This window comes from Taeniopygia guttata, chromosome 3 (assembly GCF_048771995.1).
Source record: "Taeniopygia guttata chromosome 3, bTaeGut7.mat, whole genome shotgun sequence".
Classification (NCBI taxonomy): domain Eukaryota; kingdom Metazoa; phylum Chordata; class Aves; order Passeriformes; family Estrildidae; genus Taeniopygia; species Taeniopygia guttata.
This window is the reverse complement of record NC_133027.1, coordinates 104,329,276-104,350,696: the sequence shown is the minus strand read 5'-3', so window position 1 is coordinate 104,350,696 and position 21,421 is coordinate 104,329,276. Positions and strand designations below refer to the sequence as shown.

Here is a 21,421-nt window from a genome sequence, read left to right as displayed (position 1 = left end):
GAATCCTTCTAAAGGAGTTTCTCACTAAGTACATTTGTTTGCCAAAGTCAAACTAGAGATGTCTTGTGACATTCCCAGAAAATTCAGTGCACCCAGGAATCTAATGAATGCTATTACTGATAATTGTTAACAGTGCAGGCAGAACAGAATACCGTAGTTTTAACCACTAAGAATTCTAATACCAGCAGCCCAGTCATAGTGTATTGATCACAAACCATGGAGATGAGTTGGTTTCTTCATAATTATCTGACTCCAGCGACTATGGTAGGAAAACAGCTAATATTCAGAAATAACTAAAACAGGCAATCAATAAGGTATTATTTATTACATCACCAGTGCTGATAGATTATTATAATTCATAAAAAGTTGTGAAGTTTATTGATTTTCTAAGATACTGACTTAAAATTGAGCTATATTTTCAAATCACTGAGTTTACATGAAACTAGAGTCATTAAACCAAAGTGGATTTTTTTAGACAATTTAAGATGCAACAATGTCAATACCTATTAAAGGCACAAATATATCTGGTCCAGAACATAAAGCTGCATGTGCTAATATATCAGCTGTTATGCATGAAGGGGACTTATTGTTCTACAATAAGTAATGTACTTGTTTGCAAGCCTATTCAATATATTCCTCTGAAACGTCATAAAGGCATGATAAACAATGGCCTAGAATTGGAAAACTCAAGTTTTCTAAGTGCAATAAAACTATACCTATTGATTCTCACAAAAGCTCTTTACAATTGTAGCAATAATTTGGCAAAGCAGAGAATGCTTGCTCAAATGAAAAACCTGACATTTTAAATTTCCATGTAGCTCAACAGCTTGTTATTTCCAATAACAGCAAATTAGCATCTTGTCTACTTTTCCCAAAAGGAGCACTTTATTCACTATAAGATTACATTGTTCATTTAAATCTGCAGGGCAACAGAAAAAAAAAATTAAGTGATGAAATAATTAACTCTGGAAGTCATGCAAAATGCGTATTTCTCCATACATATAAAATCCTTTCCTTTCAAACAGTACTGCAGGGTAGGAAAGAAAAGTTAATTATCACATAACTGTATGACAGGAATTTATTAGAAGCATTACTGCTGTATTTCAACACTGTAGGTAGTTTCCCTGACAGGAAAATCTCCTTCCCAGGAATTAGTTATAAATGTGCATCCACTTTTGATGTGCATGTAGATTTGATTTTGAAGGTAGTGCCGCCTCCTTTCTTCTTCTGCAGGGTGTGTTGTGTTCCTCTTTAGAGATCATTGGTGTAGGAATAATGCTGGAGGAGCAAGAACTCCAAAGAGATGTACAGATCTCCCATCTGCCATCATGGTCTCACAGTGTGACCTAAGGAAGGTGTGTTTCAGGTCAAGAGTGCAAACTTTAGAGGTTTAGCTTTTTTGTGGATTTCTGTTACCCTCAAGCTTTCCTTCTATGGAATCAGGAAGAGGTGGAGAGGGAGAGACATGGCTGGGATGCTCATGAGATTCAGCAAGCTTCTGGGTTTGATCCTTCCATGCTTTTCACTGCTTTGACAGTAACACCTCAAGGCTCCCAAAATATTACAAAAAAAGGGGAGAGGCAGCTTGGGGCTACAAAGCACATGGAGGGGATGCCAAAGCTCTTGTCTGGTACTCAAGCAAGAATGGGGTATGGTACAAATTCTCTGCAACTTGATCTCCCTGGCTCTCATGCCAAAAATTGAAGGTTTCATCAACAAGGTTTCATCAAGGGCTACCCAAAAATTGAAGGTTTCATCAACATAGATACTTTATCAGGCACAGCACACCAAATACAAAGGGAAAAAAAAAAGGCAAGAGTATCACAGCCAAGAGTAAACAATACAGATCACCTCTAGCTACTCCTTCAAGAGATTTCAAATTGTTTTTTTAATTAAGTGTTTACTGTCATACTTTACTGTCATACTGAGAAATAAATTGTTCTGTTATGTGGCATATGTCTTTATAGATTCTTATATGCCACAATTTGTCTTTCATCCAGAAGGCATCTTTCCAATGCCTTTTTTTGTTGTTTTCAGTATAAAAGAAAACAGCCTCTTACCATTTTTCACAAGCTTGCTTAAGTACCAAGCATATTAGAAATCTGAAATGCATCCACGTATGGGTGACAGAAAAGAAGGTACAAATGGATCTTAATTCCTGCTTAGGTAGCTCCATATTTGGAAGGGAAAATAAGCTATGCAAAATTTCCTGAGGCAAGAAAGATAGGTTTTTTAATACAGAAGTAAGTTCTTATAGGAATTTTGAGTTCATCAAGTACCATAAATTAACTGAGCCATCCTCAGACTTTGTGGTCTATCACTGTATGTGGAGAGGGAAGAAAAGAATTTCCAGTAACTTTAATAACACTGGACATGTTTGGATCATGATAACTCTACCTATTTATACCATCTGAACTGTGGCATCTTTTTTCCTTCAATTATTGAACCTCCAAATAAAGGATTTTTTTCTTTATTTATGCTTTGTTCCCTACAGGTAAATCTATTTTGATAAGGGAGAATAATTTAAATCTGTCACAAAAGTGAAAAAATAAATATATATATCAATTGACAGAGATTTTTTTCCCAGAGATCATATTCAAAAAAAGCAAACAAAAACTGAATGGGTTTAAGTATCCATACTTGCATTTCAAACATTGCCATAGGACCTCTAAAAAATATGCTCTTTTCTGTAAGTCCTGAGACTCTTTAAAATGAAAGAAACCACAAAGCCCAGCACTTCTGTAGGTTGGTAACAGGAAACAAGGCTTTAACCTAAGATAGCTCAGGGAATCAACAACAATAAATTTTGAACATTACCTGTCATTTTCTGAAAAATCAGCTCCAAAAGGCGCTAAAACAGACCCCACATACATAAGATTGAAACAATACAAAACCCGTAGTCTTCCTCACCACCAGGCTGCTGTGGCCTCTCATTCCCTTGGCCAAGACTTAATTAAAGAGGCTGCTGTAAAATATTCACCATAGAAAAAACTGCTGCAGAGTGAAAGGAATTGTGCTTAGAGGGGTTTGTTCACACACTCTGCGGGCAGAAAGGCACCAGCAACCACAGGAGTACCAGCAGCACAGAGGGGCAGAGCCCCCTGCACCTCCCCCAGGCCAAGGATGGAGCAACTGCCTGAAGCTCTGCAGCGTATGATGGAAGAAACTGAATCCTGATGAGTTTTTGAAACAAAATGGCAAGAAACACAACTTAAGGTAGGGCAACCAAAGAGCATAGTTTTTAATATCAAGGCAAAAAAAATAGTAATTTCTGTGCTGGGTAAATCAAGCCTTTATTGCTAAACCAGCTTAAATTAAAGCAGGTGGCAAACTGCTATACTCTGTAACCAATGAAAGCATGAAAATCAGTTTCACAAATTATTCCTTAGCATTCCAGTTGTAGCAAGCAGGAGATTCAGGAAAACTTATTTTAATTAAAAACTTTATTTTTCATTAGAATTCACAGTTTATACATGGCAAGAACCCTTGCCATGTGGACATTCAGAACACTGTGCTGGGGAGACAAGGGTCTTTGTTATAAGAGCATTGCTCGGTGCTGTGTCATGGAACTTTCTTAGTTTTAAAAGCGTACTCTCTGTAAATGTTAATTGACTGATATTTACACTGAATGTACATATTAACTTATATTTATTAGAAAACAAGCTAAGCATCCAAAAAACATGAACATTCATATCTTGCATGTTATCTAATGGTCAGAGATGCTGTAAGATTTGCCACTTGAATCATGCCCAATCAGCAAAGTCCCATTCTTTTTTAATTTACAGAGCCTAAATTTTTCTTTAAGGCCTGTTCTATTCATTTTATGTACAGCCAGGTTACAATAGACTAACATAAGGAAAAAAATTCAAAATCATCCATTCCATCCTGCATTTCTTCTGAATCTCATATATACCTCTAAGCAAAACAGAAGGTACAAAATTAATGTGTTTTCTTAAAACCAATAAAGAAAACCCAAAGTCTGGTTTAGATCTGCTTCTTGTCAGCCTATCCTGTCTGAACAATCATTGGTATTCTTGTGCTATTTATCAGCTTTTCTTCATGCCTGCATTGCTATTCAGAGCCATCTCTATTTGAAATGTAGAAAGTCACAGTGATACCAGTTTCAATTGCATTCCCACGTTAGCCACAGCTCTGACACAGGCAACCCACGTGACATTCAGGAAAGCACTCCACCAGGATTCCTGGGTAAAATATCATGTAGCCTCTGGGGTGACTTGGCTTAAAAAGGAAATTAAGAATCCTTTTCATACCAAATATCTGGCAGAAGGTTTATGTTTATTAAAAATAGCTGTATTCATCTGCATTGGTTTTTTGGATGTGATTATTAGAACACAGCAATTTAAAGCCTCCCCCTGCCTCTCATCAAAACAGTAATTTTTACTTGCTCTTGTCATCTACCAAATAATTTAGTGATAGATAAACTGCAGATTTTTTTGGTACATCTGATGCAGAGAAAAACAACTGCTGAACACTGCTTGGAAAACTAAGACCTGAAAAGGGTCTGCAAATCCTACAAGTCAGCATGAATAAGTATCAGCTGGACCTGAGTAAAACAAAATGTTTCTGGGGGACAGGTTTGCAACTTTTGAAACTGCAGTGCCTTTAAATTTGGAGCTAACAACATCAATTGATGATTGTTGAGTTTTGGCATTCATTCATGCTGGTTGGTATCTTCACAATAGACACCTTTGAAACACCACCATTTCAAGAACGAAAGGTTTAAATGAAAGACACTTCTCATGCAAAAAACCCAAACAAACAAAAGTTTTACAGGAACTGTAGAGGTTCTGGTTCTTCAAAAGATAAGGCACTGACCAAAATTTCTTAGGTAAAAGGCTGCATAAGAATTTCTTGCCATTTACAAATGTGTTGTAGTCCAGAAATGGTCCATTCCTAGGCTCAGTAAGGTAGACCCTGAAATTTTAAGGACTGATCCCTCAAAGCTACATTGTTACCATAAACAAGTGAGATTCATTCGTGAGGCCATATGGCACATTAGAAGTGAAAAACAGTCTGGGCAGATAAAGGCAGAAAACATTGCTTGTTCCAGCATCTTTTGGAAACAGCAGTGCCGTTCATCTATGTGTCTCTGAAGAGATGCGATGGTAACTCGGGACTGTAGGTTTTCTGTGGTACTCATGCACACATATAAAATGCTGCTAGCACTGGTCATCGACAGGGTGGAAAAAAAAAGGTGTATGGCTAGTCTAAGCCAAGAGCTTCCCAAGGGCTGGGTTCCAAAGTCATGGCTACTTAATGTTCTCGATCACAGCTATCTCTTCTGCTGCACAGTGCGGCGTCAAACCGTTCATGTAAATGCTGTCCGTCTTTGTCAGAGCTGGCAAGAGGTCCTTCTCGCTGGTCAGGTGGTTCACTGACAGTGTTCTCTTGCAGGGGGTCAGGTCTTGGTTGTGGTTGACGGCGAGTTCTGCAGAGAGTTTCCTTTTGATGGAGGTGGCCCGCTGGAACTTGTCATAGATCTCCACGCTCAGGCGTCTTCGAGTCTCCTTGAACTCAGCGGTGACGTTGGCTGTCCACTCTGCAGCGTGGGCTCTGAACTCCCCAACCTGCAGCAAAAATCAGGAATAAAAAGAAGAATTATGGCACCAAGGATTTCAGACATTGTTTATCCACAGGAACATGAAGAGAGTGCAGGGCTGCCAAAGAGCTGCCGCTGCCACAGGCACAAATTTTTCAAGCCAGACTCACTCTTTTATTGGCAGCAGCTAAAGAAGAAATGTTGCACTAGTAAGAGTTAACAATTCCAAAAACACAAAAATCTTTTCTGCTGATTTATTTTTTTATTGTTATCATAGGCAGTCAGCAATACATGGAAGCTGCAGAGGCTTGACAGCTGTGCAATACCCAGCTGGTCAGTGGATGCTGAAATCCCAACAATCCAGGCTGTGTTATGCATTGTTACTAGAGTGAGGGATTATTTATGAGCACTTTCACTGTCTCTGGAAAGAACCTTGGGAGACTTGGCAAAGAATTCTGTAAATTTAGACAGAAAGTCTTTTTCAAAGGAAACCATCAGCTGTTTGCATCCTCATTCCTGTGCTTGCTCAAACATAGCACCAACACAGCAACAGTTAAAAGTCACCTCAGTGGTATGTCTGCTTCCCAGCCTGAATCCCAAATCATCCTTATTTTTCCTCAGACATGGCATAAGGTAGACTGAGCAGATCTAGTCTGAGGTAAACTGTGGCCTGCCACTTATTTGCTATTGATATTTTTGCACTTGCATTTCAGTCAAATCACTGTTACATTAAGTAAGTTATGTAGGTAACTAAAGGAGGCGCCTTTTGTTCATATTATCTCATTGTAATTCAAAAGGAAATAGAGTGTTTCTTTTTAAATCTCTTTTTCCTCAACAGCTTAATACTGGGAAGGTACAGAACAGGGAATATAGACTACTCATAAATATAACTCCAAAGTGAAGCATTCCAGGAGAATTTAACCCACATAAATTAGCCTCATTGGTACTGTTTAGTCCAGAATTTCAATCACTGGCAAACATTGACTTGGTAAGCAGAGAAATGAAAAAAGAATTTACACAGAGAAATATTAGGGGCAAACCATCAAAGAAAAAGCCGCAAGCTTATTCATGCTTTGCAGTGCAGTGGAAAACAGGAATATAATGAAAGTAAAAATTCATCAGCTCATGCAGGAGTGACAGTTTCAGGAAAACTTTTCCCCCTCCAGAAACAAAACAAGAAGATCTCTTTACCCAAGGGTCATTTTATTACTTTTATCTCCACTTCAGTGAATTGGACAGATGACAAATGTTCTGTTTTCTAAAACAAGAGTAGTTATCTGCAATAAACAGTGGACTCACCTAACTGAATGCTTGTTAGTATTTAATTTGTGCAGCTAGGATCAGACACGCTAAACTTCAGATCCGAAAATAATCAAATCTGCAATGATGAAATATCTCAGCTGCTCCAATCATTTACTTGTAGCAAACAAGTAATGAAAATATGATAAATAGTATCAGTACACACCCTGGGGCAGTTTTTTTTTCCTTTTCCTAAGCCTTACTAAAGGCAAGTTGCCCAGATCCTGGAGAATGGCTCTGTCTAGGAGAGCAAAGAGCCAGTAAACAGGTTTCTATTTTACCCTACACATATTATATATACCCCACACCAGTTGTGTAAGCATTTAACAAACCAGGTCTTTTGCTCAGGCACACATCTCTGGCATTGCATGTCATCACATTCAAGAGATGCTATCAGGATTGTTTCAGCAACTTACTGGAAAATACAACGACCTTAAACTGTCTCCCCACAATATTTCAATTTTTTTTTTTTTTAAGTTCCCATGTGATTTCATGTTTGTTCAGGAGAGAAAATGAACTGGCCCTCCTTTAGGATACGCTCAGGATGTTCCTGGTGATGGACCTCTCTTGCACAGGATAAGCTATTCTTGGGCATTCAAGTTTTTCAGGAGAATCTTAAAACTGTAGTTGTTGGGATATCTGATGTCTGAATTCTAGTGAGATTTCTTTGGGGAAGCAAGTTTATGCAGCCAGCTGAAGAGCATCAATAAATGTGCCTTTGGAGATAGGCTCATTCCAATTAAGGTGGTGTGGGACACAATTCTACCTGCCCATGCACCAAAGTTGTGATGTTGGTTTATATTAAAATCATAGGAGAAAAATACAAATTGAAACATGCTGTTATTAATGCTATTGCTAAGTAGAATCAAGATGCATTAGTAGAAAAACAGAGGGAATTGGAACACATTAGGAACCGGGAGTTCAGTGCTGTTTGAACTATGGGTGCCCCAAATCACTGCTTTTGGCCCCTATTTCCATGTGAACTGAAATGCATTCAAAAATGTTACCTCTTTGAAACAAAACTTTTAATTCCATAGAACTTACAGACTCAAGCAGGGTTGTAAGAAAAGGGTTACAAGAAAAGAAAAGTGACATTTTAACTACCAATGCACATCAGTAACTTCCTTATATAATTTGCTCTCTCCTTGATCCATAGGGACATAGCTGTAATATGTTCAGGTTCTTTCTGTCCTTAGGTTATGACATTTCAATACACTGCATTACAGCTCCTCTTCATCTGAGCTCTGGCAACCAAAAAATTTCTCATGCAGAGCAACTGAAATGCCAGTTGCCTGTGCTGCTCAAAAGAAATTAAATTCTTGGCATACCTACCTACTGTGACAACAATTTACTTTTTTCCATATCTCTTGCTTCATTACAACACAGCTCTGTAGACTCTGCAGCTGTCATAGTTGGGGGCAGTGTGACACGAGGACAAGGCCTCTTAGTCACAGAAATTATTGACAACTACATACTTAACATAAGGCTGAATGTCACAGAATATTTCAGAAGCAATAGGAAAAACATGTCACAGTGATAGCACCTGACTCAGCCATACAAGAAGCAGCACTAATTTGGTGATGTTTCTCACTTTAACCTTCAGGGAAGAGAAATGCTCCTAGTAACTACATGGCCCCTATCCCAGCTCCTGAACTGACTTCCTCCACATCAAAATCCAAATAAGACTGCAAGGTGTTAGACATATTTCACAAGGAGTATCAACCTAGCTATGCTGAACATCAACAGCAAGTAACTGTATTATGTATTTAAGAAGCAGGAAGCAGCACCCTACTGCCTTATGATCTCAGGGAAGACAAGTCTCAATAACAAGTTCTCGAGAATTATGGTATATAGTAACACAACTAAGTATTCCACACAGCATACTTCACCGTAAAATAAAACAAAAAAAAATTAAAAATAAAAAGACACCAAAAAACCAAAACAACCCCCAAAATCCAACACCCACAACTTTTCCAAACAAATGAACAGCATTGACCCAATTCCTTGCCCAGCCTAGGTCTCTTGGCCTCCAGCTACCACTGCCAGGGCATCCCATGAGATTTGCACCATATCAAATAACCCTATGAGGACGTCTCAAATGCCACAGGTCATCTCCAGTAACACCTCCAAATGTCTCTGCCAATTTATGTGTCTACCTGTGGTGGAAATGTCACATTTACTCTTTCAGGATATAATGAGAAACTGCCTCTGAACTATTTGCAGAGAGTGTTCTACTCATTCTTATTAAAATCACTATTGGGTTTTTTGGGTGGTTTTTCCAGTGAAAAACAAACAGACATCAATAAAGTACTGCATGAACTTCCTGAATCACCAAACAGTTCCCAGGCTGCCCACATACACAATCACCAATATAACTTCAAGACAGATATACTGAATTTGACAGAACTAGAAAAAAAAACAAGGACATTAAACCACCATTCCTTCACCTACTCCTGCCAAAATTCATCTAAATGAATAATGTCCTAGAACTGGCTCTCAGTCAATATCCCAAGGGGTACAAAAGTTCCTATGCAGTTTCATTGCTCCTGTGTTTTAGCTTTCTGTCCAGCCGAGCTCCACACTTGGGTAAAGGCCAACAGCATAAAACATAATGTAAGAATGTACAAGGGGATGCTACTGTTGAAACTAAAAAAACATTTGAACATACTGAAACACCTGCTTCATCCTTCAGTACATTTGCTCTAATTCCTTACACTTGTCAAGAGTCTGAGGAAGCTTTCTGGATGCTCACAAAATTATCCAAATACTAATGCACACAAAACTTCCCACCATTCAGGAAGACCACTCATCCTATTAAGTATCTGGAAAACACAAGCCATATAGCCACACACAAGTAATCTGTATTTTGAATTAAACCACATCTGTGCTGTAGCAGGAAAACAAACAATCAAAAGCATAATTAAGGACATCCTTAAATATACCAAGACAAATGCACTTGCCTAACTTAACTTTGCCTTAGTTTTGCTCCTCTGTCACAGGGATACTCTTGAAAAACCCCAGCATCACAGTAAAATCAGTTAATCTACTTCTGCTTACAGAGGGGGAAGAAATATATCCTGCTTGGATGGAGCTCAGATATACGACATGAAAGCTATGATATACTCAGGAGGAGGTATACCACTGAGTAGAAAATAAGAAAAAAAAATAGCATTATATATATGTCATGCAAGAAAATGAAAACATATATTTCTAAGTAATGTGTGCAGATTTTTCTGTCATAGCTGAGCATTATGTTGTTTCCCTTTGGCATACAGGGCTCATATATTTTATGATGAGCATGTTAGTGTAAGACAAAAAAATTGAATTTAAAAAGAAAGTAGATGAGTTGTAGGTATCCATTTGACTTCATTTTAGGGTGAAAAAAGGGTGCCCTTTCTTATGGATATTGTTAACAGTATAGATGTTGTCCTGTATATAATTTCTTGAATTTATCCCTAAGGCTTTCTCTGAATTTTCATGGTTTCATTTTTCCTCTTTAGTGTACTTTATCCTACTACTTAAAAATAACACATCTAATTAATCTATGATATGCTACTCAGACAAAACTGAAAGTGCATTACATGTCAAGTTATGCAGACAGCAGAATACAGAACATAACACTTTGTCTTAGCTCTCAGAAATTCAGCCAGTGTTCACAGAAATTGTTCACAAAGTTGCTTTAAAAAGAAAAAATGTAGGTACAGAGAGGGGTGATGGGTTTAACAACTCAGCTGCTAGGTGGGTTTATCTCTGAGGGCATCAGAGGGATTTTCTACCTTCCATCTCACTTTCCTGCAGTTCTGGGCAAGCATATGCTGCCTTTTCCCATGCAAGTTGTTGCTGCACACAAATTTCTATTCACCACCTCAGTTTCTATAGGCTAGAAAAGACCAGAGTGCAGAAGAGGAAAAAGAGAAGCTTCACAAAAAATTTTAGTGAAACCTGTGCATTTGCTGCACATGAAGCATATCTCATTTATAGTCCACCTAAAATTCCCAACCCAATGACCTGGCTTTCAGTATTTCTGCTATTATAGTGTTACTAGTACATACCCAAAATACCTGTGGACAGGTGTTTAGAGAAGAGTGTGCTCTGCTTGTCTTTAAATGCAAACAGCCACAAAAAGCAAGAAACACTACAGGCATTAATGAGATACCTATGCTGAGATTTCCCAGATCCACCTTGTTCTATGATGAGCCACCACCTTCTATGCCTTCATTCTGTCAGGACCTCAGCTCTGTAGCAGGGAGCTCTCCTTCACCAGATCTTTATGGTGTTAGACTTTGATTTCAAGATGAATGGCACACACAAAGCAGTAAGTGATGCCTTTTTTGGTTCCAGTCACTGGTATACACATCCCTCTGTTTTTCAAATAAATATCAGAGGGGAAAAGACCCTCTTTTGTGAAATTGTCATCTTCTGGGGTAAAGCTTCAATTACATAGACAATTGTATTTTTGTAGCCATGGTGGTCAGAGGTTTTTGTGAACAATGGTCTCCTGATAGAAACTGGATTGTTGAGTACTGTAATAAGCAATGATTGTGAGTTCATTCTGGTGAGCAATGATTGTTTGGTTTCACCCACATAACTTCCATGAACACATCTGATGCCTTGGATGAAATAAACCACATTCTCCAATGGGAATGCAGAGAGCCCATGAATTTTGATTATTTTTATTTGTGGAGGAACATTTATGGTGGCAGCTGTGGGAATATGTTTTCTGGAGATGTAACAGATGGCAGATGCAAGAAATGGCCTTTTCCTCTATCATGGCTTGATTCAACAAAATAAAAACAGCCTAAAAAAATCATGCCTACAAAACATAAGCACATATACTAATAGTCAGCACTGTTATTTTGTTTTACCTTTTGTTTTTTTCCATAAATATGAAGACTGCTATGCTAGGTATTTCCTCAGAACTATTGAATATTACCCATCAGATATGTCTTTTTATAGATCTGCATGTGTGTAGTCTCAATAGTGTAGACAAGTTATGGGCCTGATTATCTCACTCTCTGTTGTTCCACTTTATTATTAACTTCCAATTACAAAGATTTTAAAAAAAGATGTTGAAATTTTCCTTTAAAAATCAGTTCTGTTTAGTGGTTTCAGCTACCTCAGAGAGCCATCCAACTCCTCTTTCATCCTGGTGAGAGTGAATGCACCTGTATTAGCCACAAGAAACTACTTGGGTTTGCATAAAGCTCTACCAGCTGAGCCTAAGGTGATTCAAGGGAACACTGTGTATCCTCTGCCTGTGCTGTACAGCAAACACTTTGGCTGCAGCCAGGAATAGCAATTTTAAGAACTATGCTAGAAGCATAATGAAACCCAAGCCACAGGCAGTTGAAAGACTGCCTAAACTTTCTCCCAGAGGAAAGAGACAACAATTGTTTCCTAAACTCACTGGGCGTTTTTAAGCTTATAAAGATATGCTAAAAAAGAACAAACATTAAAAAGGACTTTTAATTTTTACTTGGTAGTAAAGAATGATTATAGTAACTACTTGGTCAAGTCCCAGAAAGAACTGTTTGTTCCTTAACTTTCTAGTGTCAATATCTGGAGTGATATTTGTGTGAAATATTGAAGCTCCACTTGGGCTGTAGAGCACTGGTACTGCAACTGCACCTATCCCTTGTGAAAGGCAGTATTCTATAGCTTTTTTGGTCCCTTTTATCTGAAATTGCAAAGCATTTTCCTCAATGTCAACACACCTACTTGCAAGGGCATTCTGCTGAACTTGCTTTGTCTGGGGACTCATCCTCAAGACAGCTATCACATTCATACACTCAGCATTAGTAACATGTTCTGGAGTCTTTTCCTAACAATATCCAAGCACTGAGATTATCCTAAAAAAAAAAAAAAAAGTAAGGTTTTCAGGAATGCTAATCATGTCAGTAATATTTAGCCTGGAATATTTTCAGCCCACAATAAAGTAACCACAGGTACATTTATTACTGTAGCAAAGGATCAATTACATCTCCAAAAATTAAGATTTCTCAATGTAGACCATCATAATATACATTCTGGGAATCTTCATGGGTAATTAACCTCAAGAAATGCCATTGCTATGACTGATCTCTTTTTAATCAATTTCTCTTATTATGGAGTATAAGTCTCTTGCTCTAGTTTTATTTTTGCAAATTCAATACCCCTTGCCTTCACAACCTTGCTGCATGCAGCCTTCACTGGAGTAATTCTTCCCTGAACACTGTGGGAGAGCAGGGCCAGGCGCAGGGGGTGGCATGAGAGATACTGACAGTGTCCCCATGCCCTGGGCCATGCTGCTCCTCATGGAAGAGTCCTTGGCAGCTCATCTCTTGTAATCAGCACCCCAGCAGGACCTGGTACTCAATATGCAGTAACAAAACAGCAGTCCCTAAATGCCTGGTATGCCCAGCTAAGAGGCATGATACATATATAAATATAACCAGAGCAAAACTGTGGAGATGTTATCTGTGTGTGTGCTGAATCTGAAGTGAAGCATCACATGTCCAAAGTACACAAAACTATGAGGACAGATCTCAAAAAAGTGTCAAAAGCCATCAGCTGTCTAGTTTTCCTGGAATTCTCAGAACAAGATGTTCTTTCCTATTCATTATTGCACACATTGCCACAGCAGACTTTTAAAAGACTGATCAATGTAGAAACTCAGTGCTACAGACTGCTGCTAGGGGAGGTTCAGGAATATCACCAGGATAACCTAAACTCATAGAAAGGAAGAGAACAAATTGCATTTAGAACCAGGTCAGTCATTTCAATCTCCTCTTTACACCAAAACCACTCTTTATACATCCCTGAGACTTTGGGCTGCTCTAGAGAGACTGTACTCCCACCTTTTATTTTGGGTTTGTTTTGGTTTAATTTTTTGTCCTGTTGCTAGTCAAATTTGACTGGAAACATGCACTTGTTTTGACTGTAAGAAGATTTTATATTTCTCCCCATCTCATAGAAATTACTAAAAACAATCCCTTTTCAAACAAAGATGTTCCTCCCCAAATAGACGTTTCTGCACATCTTGGATGTACTGGGAAAAAAAACAAACTCTTAATGCAAGAGAGATTTCTCTTCCCTTGCCATTTATGTGGCTCTCTGCATTCTTCCTGAAGTCTATACCACCAATCTAGAGGCTGTTTTCCAGTAATATACCTTTTAACAACATCTGCAGCAGTAGCACCACTTTCCTACAGAAACTCGATGATTCCCTGCTTGCACATCTTAGAATTGTTACCCTTATTAAATACTGCCTTGCAAAATTACTGTGCATGCCATGGCTTTGACACTGTCTTTGTCTCCCACAAATATTTCCAATTCAGTGCTTTTTAGGAACAGAATTCCATCACAGCAGCCTGACCAATTCAGTGAACTTGTGGATAGAAAAGGTGCAAAACTGATGCAGTTTGATTTGGTTTTTTGGGTTTTGATTGGTTAGGGTTTTGGGTTTTTGTTTTGTTCGGATTTGTTTGGGGGTCTTTTGGTTTTTGCCTGTTTTTATGTTTTGAATTATTTATCTGTTTTCTTTTGCCAGGAGGTGGGAGGGTTGGTTGGTTGGGGAGGGTAGATATAAGAAAATTCCAACTAGTTGTTTTCTTCAACAGAAGCTGACACATCTCACTTGAAACAATGCAAAATGGACCAGCAAGTGACTCTGATCACCAGGCTAAAGAGTTATTCTCTACCATCTTCCTCTCTAAGTGAGCAGATTTTGTTTCTAGAAACAGGGAGAGCTAGGTCAGGAGTTCATTGAACAACTGAACTACTTTTTCCTCCTCTTTGATCATATACCCTCACTACACAGCCTCTGAAGACAATCTGTTTCCCTGGAGGGTGAAAACCCTTCAAAACTCTTTCTCACTTAGTCCACTATTTTTTGTTTGTTTGTTTGTTTTGTTTGTTTTTTCATGCATATAAGCCTACATCTGGGGTCTCTCTTTTGGGGCTGTGAGAAATGAGCTCAAGTTCTCTTTATGCTGGGTCCCTTATGCTGGGTGAGCACCTTCCGCCTGAAGGTAATAAAAAGGCAACAAATAATATAGAGAGTTCAATAATCTCCACAGCATCATCTTGACAAGTCTAATTCTGTTTTGACAGACTTGAGTGACAGCTCTGTCACTGGTGCCAAGAAGATTAAACTGAATGATGGTTCAGATGAGTCAAATTTGTTCGATTTGTTTATAAATATCAAATATAGCAGCTGCCTCTTGAATTTCTACAAGAAGTAAATGTTCTACTTCTCATGAAATTTTAGGCTTGGTCTTTAAAGCTGGGTGCATGTTGCTCAATTAAAAAACAGACAGGCAGCATGAAAAAAGTCATTTGTCCATACTGAGCCGATGTCTAACATAAGTCTGTCACCTGGACTCATGATACACAGTGAAGAGAACAGGCTCCTCCAGGATCTATAGCCCAAATGCCTAAGATTGTTGGTTGGGTAGGCGTTTTTGCTGAAAATTCTGGAGTTCAGAAGCTGCTGCATACAGAAATAAAAGAAAAAATATGACACAGAAAAAAATCCTGCTGAAAATTTACCTTTCAAAGAGACTAAAATCAGAAGACTTTAAAAGTGCTCTGAGTAATCAGAGTGTAGAGAATAATGAAGAGGAGGGAGTTTAAGGCAAGCTAGTATAGCTGAGGCTGAACTTCAGAGACAGATCGCCTACTTAAAGTAGATTACAGCATACAGCATGTTCCAGTGACTTTCTGACATTTCATCTATCTTACTGTATGAGCTGCTTCCAGATCTATCCTTCTAAAACTCCCACTTCTGTCTCTACTTGTCTTTCACTTCCCTCCCCATTTGATGCGTTCAAAGTTCTCCAGAGTGTTTCAGGAGACAAAAACCACCTGAGCAACTGACTGACATACTGTTTATCTGGATTTTAATATCAAAATATAGCAGTTCTTTGCATTAGTTCATTTCTGATCAGATTTTTTTTTTATCTCAGATCCACTTGCATATGCCAAACTTTCCTGGTAACATCCTGAAAATAATATAGATGTTTTATTTTGTTAAAACAGTGAAATGCATTATTACCTCAAAGTCTTATGTCAACTGCTTCTAATAACAACACCACTACATTAAAATATATGAATAGAACTACAGATTTTAGGTGGTACCCATTAACAGCATGGCTCCTCCCTGGAATAAGGACTTCCCTTTATGCCCTAAATATGCTGATATTTATTGATGCTTTTTACTTTAGACTACAGGAAAAGGCAAAAAAGAGATTACATCTGTCTACCAAAATATATATACCTCTGATGGTATGTAGTTTTGTGAGGAAGTAAAGAACAACTCTTGCAACCTCTCTGTCTCACTCTGGACTCAGGTAACATTCTCTGAAATTTGGTGCTTAAGCTGCTGAAACCAGCACAATTGATCACTACTGAATGATCGGCTCCTGTATCTAAAACATGTTAGACTTCTGTTTTGTTCATGGAAAGTAGGATACAAGTCCTATACAAAACCTTTTTTATTTGTTTATAGCCATAACAATCCCCATAATTTTCAGGAAGATTTTCAGCATCCTATTTCCTAGGATATACACTAAACTGCTTCAGTTTTCAGAGTGCATTGATCACAGTTCTGTAGACTTCTTCGCGGCCTCCCTATCTCAGTAGGTTTTAATATATAACATTGTTTCCCACTTCAAAGGCTACTTTTTGGTATAAGGGGCCATTTCCCCAAGGACTGACAATGCTTCTCCAAGACAGTTTAAAAAATACACTCCATACTTTGAAATAGGTTTTTTCATTGTACTTGTGGATATTGGAACTCTAGAGAGGTTCCTCTACTATAATCTGCATACATAGAAGCTGGAAGAGTCCACTGTAAATTTAGGCTTAACTGGAAAAAAAGACAAGAAACTCAGTCTCATCTGGCTTCTGCTGGCAGAAGAGACTTGATAACTACATTTCCACTAAACTCCTTCAGCATCTTCACTCAGATTTTCCCCAGATAGCAAGGCAGCAAGAATGAGCTAAGAGCAGCAATTTTCATCATAAAATGAAACCTGTATAAAAGTAAATATTTATAAAATGCTTATAGCCAATCTTATAACAAAATTCAATATATATATATATTACTTTCTTCCTACAAAGTTTCATCAGGATAGAAGACAGAGGGGTTGTTTTTGTATTTTCTAACTACAAGGCATATCTCATAATTCAATTCTCAAACTGGTCTCTGCCATTCTTAAAACTATAGAATTTTAAACTGCTAAAGCATTTTATTCCTGCTATGAATTCTCACACATGCCTGAGGAATGGGTTAAGAAGTAGGGAGGGAGATTTCTGACTATCAGAGATATGATTAATTGAACAAATGGCACCAATTATGTTATGTCTGTCTTTAATCTAACCTAAAACACATGAAACTTGTATACAGAATTCCCAATACCTGCTTCAGCCAAGAGAACTCTGATATATCTGAAGATTGAAGTTTTCCTTGCTGTAGACAAAATGAATATGCTTGTTTAGACTATAAAGGTGAGAAAGAATGAAAAGATGGACTAGGTTACACATTCCCAGTGCCTGAGAAAAGAAAGCACTGTGCTGCATAACCTGGCAAACAGTTTTCCCTGATAAAAATAGGAATGCTTTTGATGTGTTAGGGTTATTTCTGGGTTTCTTCAATTTATGTGTCTTTAAATCCTTTCCAGAGTTAGTCTATATTGAAATAGCTTCATAAGGAGTTACAAATTTCAAACATTCTTTATATATTATCATCATTATAAGATTAAAACCTGTGTGTGTTATATAGTCAACTATATAGTCAAGATGCTAAGATTTCTGGATAAGATGCTGCCTGGATAACAGAAAAGAATATGAGAAAACTGAGGTTAAAGATCAGATTAATTCTGGGAAGTAGTGTGAAGAACTGAAATGTGTCAACCATGTCTGAGAAAATACAGCAAAAACAAGCCTGGAGAATATTTATGCAGTCTGAAGTCATAGTGCCTCAGTCACATCATATTTTTTCCAAAACATCCAGACACAAGTAACCTAGGGAAACTAAAGACAATTTAGGAAATGCCCCAAGTTGCGAAGAGTTAGACACCAGGAGACTGCCCACAGGAAACACCACTCTTAGAATCATAGAATATCCTGAGTTGGAAGGGACACACTCAAACGTCTTTACAGAAATCCAACTCCTGGTCCTGCACAAAAATTCCAAATGTGCCTGAGAGCATTGTCCAAATGCTTTGTGAACTCTGGCAGGCTTAGTGCTGTGACTTCTTCCCTGGGGAGCCTGTGCCAGTGTTCTACTTCCTATTGCAGAGGGGAAAATGGGCAAGACCAGCCTGATTCTGAAGTGCAAAAATAACCAAATAGAAATACATGCAGGTCACTGGCTTTTGAGGTGGTTTCCCTGCAGCCAGAGTAAGCCATGTCAGGCTGGTTGTTAAAGGCACCCTCAAGTGCTTTCCTAGAAAACAGAACTGGGATCCTGCCAGCTCTTGAACCTGCAAATGGGAACACTCAGATGTTACCTGCTGCTCCCTGTCTGTGGAGCTCATTGTAGAAGGGAAGTCATAAATACCTTTTCAAATTTACAGCATGTGGCAAAAGATGGGACTCTTGAACTGAAATTGTTTGAATAAATATTGTCCTCTGTATCAGGGCTAAGTGGTTATGAATTGCCTGCTAAAAGTGCACTTAGAGCAGACCTGTCACAATCTAACCATGAGCACAGCAAGGGCAAGGGAAAAGTGCTTCCCAACCCTACATTCCTTACAAAATCAGCTTAATCCTGCCCAAGATTCCAGCTCCCACCCTCCTGCCTGCTGCCAGCAGCATCCCTGCTCCTGATCAGAGGGTGGCAGGCACCCTGAGGGACTGCAGCCAGTGAAAGCACGTAGGGGTAAGCTACCCTTCAGAGCATAGGCTTTGGGAGCTCCAGGATCACCAGGAATACATCTAGGCATTGATGCCATGCCCTACAGCTAGGAAAACTATTCAAAACAATCTAAGTAGCAGGCCACTGCACAGTAGCCAACATATTCATTCCATCAAAAACAAATTAGAGTTTTTATGTTTGAGTAGCAGAAATCAACTGAAGCGTGCAAGAGAACTCAAGCTAAATTAGAGGGAAATAATATGTTACTTCAAACAAAATAAATTTCTCAGACTTACAGTAAAACCTGAACTATGCATGCTACAATTGAAGGAAATTTTATTTTCCCTCAAACATTTTCAAAACCAAGACATTTTTTTAAATGACAAAACGTAAAACTTTGTATCATTCGGATTATAAATACAAGTGAAAACAAGAGAAAACAAGTTAAATTTACGAGTGAAAACATATTTCAGTTCAAAGCAATGTATTTGACTACAAGTACTGAACAATTATGTGGAAGATATTATGGTAAAATACACCCAGGGATAGTTAAATAATTCATCCCAATACCTTGCATGATATTAAAAATTTATTTTCTTACCCTATAAAGTATGGTATCTCAAATATAACCACTTAAGTACTTTCTTTACATACCTGTATCACTTATAGAACAAAACAGAATTGTTTTTGCCTTAAAAATTAAGGCCTACATTCTACTACCTAGAACAGTAGATTAGGATTTTTTCCCCATAAATCAAGTGTAACTATTCATGTACACTTAATTTAATAATACATTTAATTTAATTTTCTATGCAGATGTGTAAAAATAAAACACTATGTTTGAATGGACTGCTACCAAGTTCCCTACTGTTTTTCCTGCAGCGTTACAGTTCACACACAAACAGCTTTGACCTATGCACCTTAAGAGCAAAAGCAGCTATAAGCTCTCCTGGCTTCTATTCAAAGTTTTTTAAAAGGAATATTTCTTCTCTTTTCAAAATATTCTTACCTCTTCCTTTGTCTTTTTTGATATGACCCTTAGCCAGTCTCCAATCATGCTGAGGACAGCTGCGAAGTAAGCAAGCCCAACAAGGATCCAGAACCACACCACTGGCTTATAGAAATCTAGGTATTCAATATCTGATCCACCTGAAAAACAATACAGTAAAAATTAATTCACACTTAATAGCTATAGGTGCAAAGACGTTTTTAAATTAATTTTCCTAGGAAAAAGAAATTTAAGTTTCTTACACATTCTGTGTTTTTACCCATGCACAATATATTTTTGAATTTGAACAAATTATATAAATTAGTTAACTCTTAAAAGTAATGTCTGGAGTTTGCAAATTTTAGACAAAGATTGTTAAAAATCCATAATAATTATGGAATAAACACAAAATGATTCAACTTCTGATACACTATCATTTAAGACAGAGGTCACTGAAGATGGCTTGAATGAAATTACTTGCCACCTGCTCCAAAAAATGATTCTGTACCAGAGTTTTAAGTATTGTTCCAAAGAATGCAATGTGTTCATATCCTGAGAAATCTGTTTTTGCAAGAACCTTAAAACATCTCAATACTTATATAAAACCTTTAGCCTCAGTAAAGACAGAGTAGCACCTGCATTAACAAGTGTCCCTGGTGGGTAGGCAAACATTACCATCTCCAATCTGCAGAAGGAAACCAGAGTGCAGGGACTCGAGCTGAACTATCATACCCTTGCCAAAATAAAAGGTGGATAAAAGAAGCCTGCTGAAGGCAAATTTTTTGAATCCCACTGTCATAAGCACTAGTCATTTCTTTTCAGTGTTAAAGTATAAAAAAGTATACATTTCAGAGGTGCCTGTAATAGAGCTTTGAGGTATAATACAGCTATAAGGAACAGATGTCTTAGTTCCACACAAAAATAAGTTATGTTCATCCAGAGCTCTTGACAGCACCAAATTGCTCACATTTCACATCTTGCCATGCAATAAAACAGAAGCCATAAACTTGTAATTCAGCTGTGTTACAACAAATAAAACCAGACTTCTAGTTTGGGCTGCTGCAAGAAGTTTGATGTGTGTATCTGCCAATGATTGAAGAGACTCTACAGCAAAACCTTCTCAGGCACATTAAGTAGCCTGTGCAGGTACATAATACTTTGTTTTATGTATCTGCATCCTACACTGAAGTAAATCAAAGGAAAACTGGCCCCAAAATATCAAGCACGTTGTTACGGTACTGAGATTGACCCTCATAGAGAATAATGATTTTATTTATTATCAGTGAGATTTACATGCAAATAACAAAGAATTTTACTGATGGCTATCTTTGTATGGAACCCCTCCCAGACAGAAATTTTATTTTCATGTCAATTACACCTTTTCATTAAAAAAAAAAAAACAAAAAAAACCCCAAAAAAACCACCATTGAGCTGCAATGGTTTGCTCGGCTATCCAAGAGATGAATCCACATTGTGAAAGCAGATATCCTTTGATGCCTTTGCAGTCCCAAGCAGAGGTAGAAGTCAGGGCTCTGTTTGGAACAGAAGACATCCAGCCACCAAAGGGGCTGAGTTTGTCACAGCACAAGACAAACAAAACACCAAATCATTTGTTAACAACATCCATCTCATGTCAATCTAGTAAAACAGTATTTTAGGGATGATTCCTCCCAAAATTTGTTGTAATTCAAAAAGTGGCTGATGACCTCCATATCTTTGCTATAGTGATAGGCCA

General features: G+C 37.9%; 1 protein-coding gene across 4 annotated transcripts in view; it reads right to left on the bottom strand.

Moving 5' to 3' along the window:
* Positions 1-3,217: 3,217 nt before the first annotated feature.
* KCNK2 (potassium two pore domain channel subfamily K member 2) overlaps positions 3,218-21,421 on the bottom strand; it is a 127,985-nt gene continuing 109,781 nt past the window's right edge. For all 4 annotated transcript variants that reach the window (XM_072927552.1, XM_012572394.5, XM_030269118.4 and 1 more), the window contains 2 exons: positions 19,708-19,847; positions 3,218-5,588 (listed from right to left, as the gene is read on the bottom strand). In XM_072927552.1, the coding sequence (XP_072783653.1) occupies positions 5,271-5,588; positions 19,708-19,847 (458 nt within the window). In that variant the 3' untranslated portion in view covers positions 3,218-5,270. The remainder of the gene's footprint in view (positions 5,589-19,707; positions 19,848-21,421) is intronic.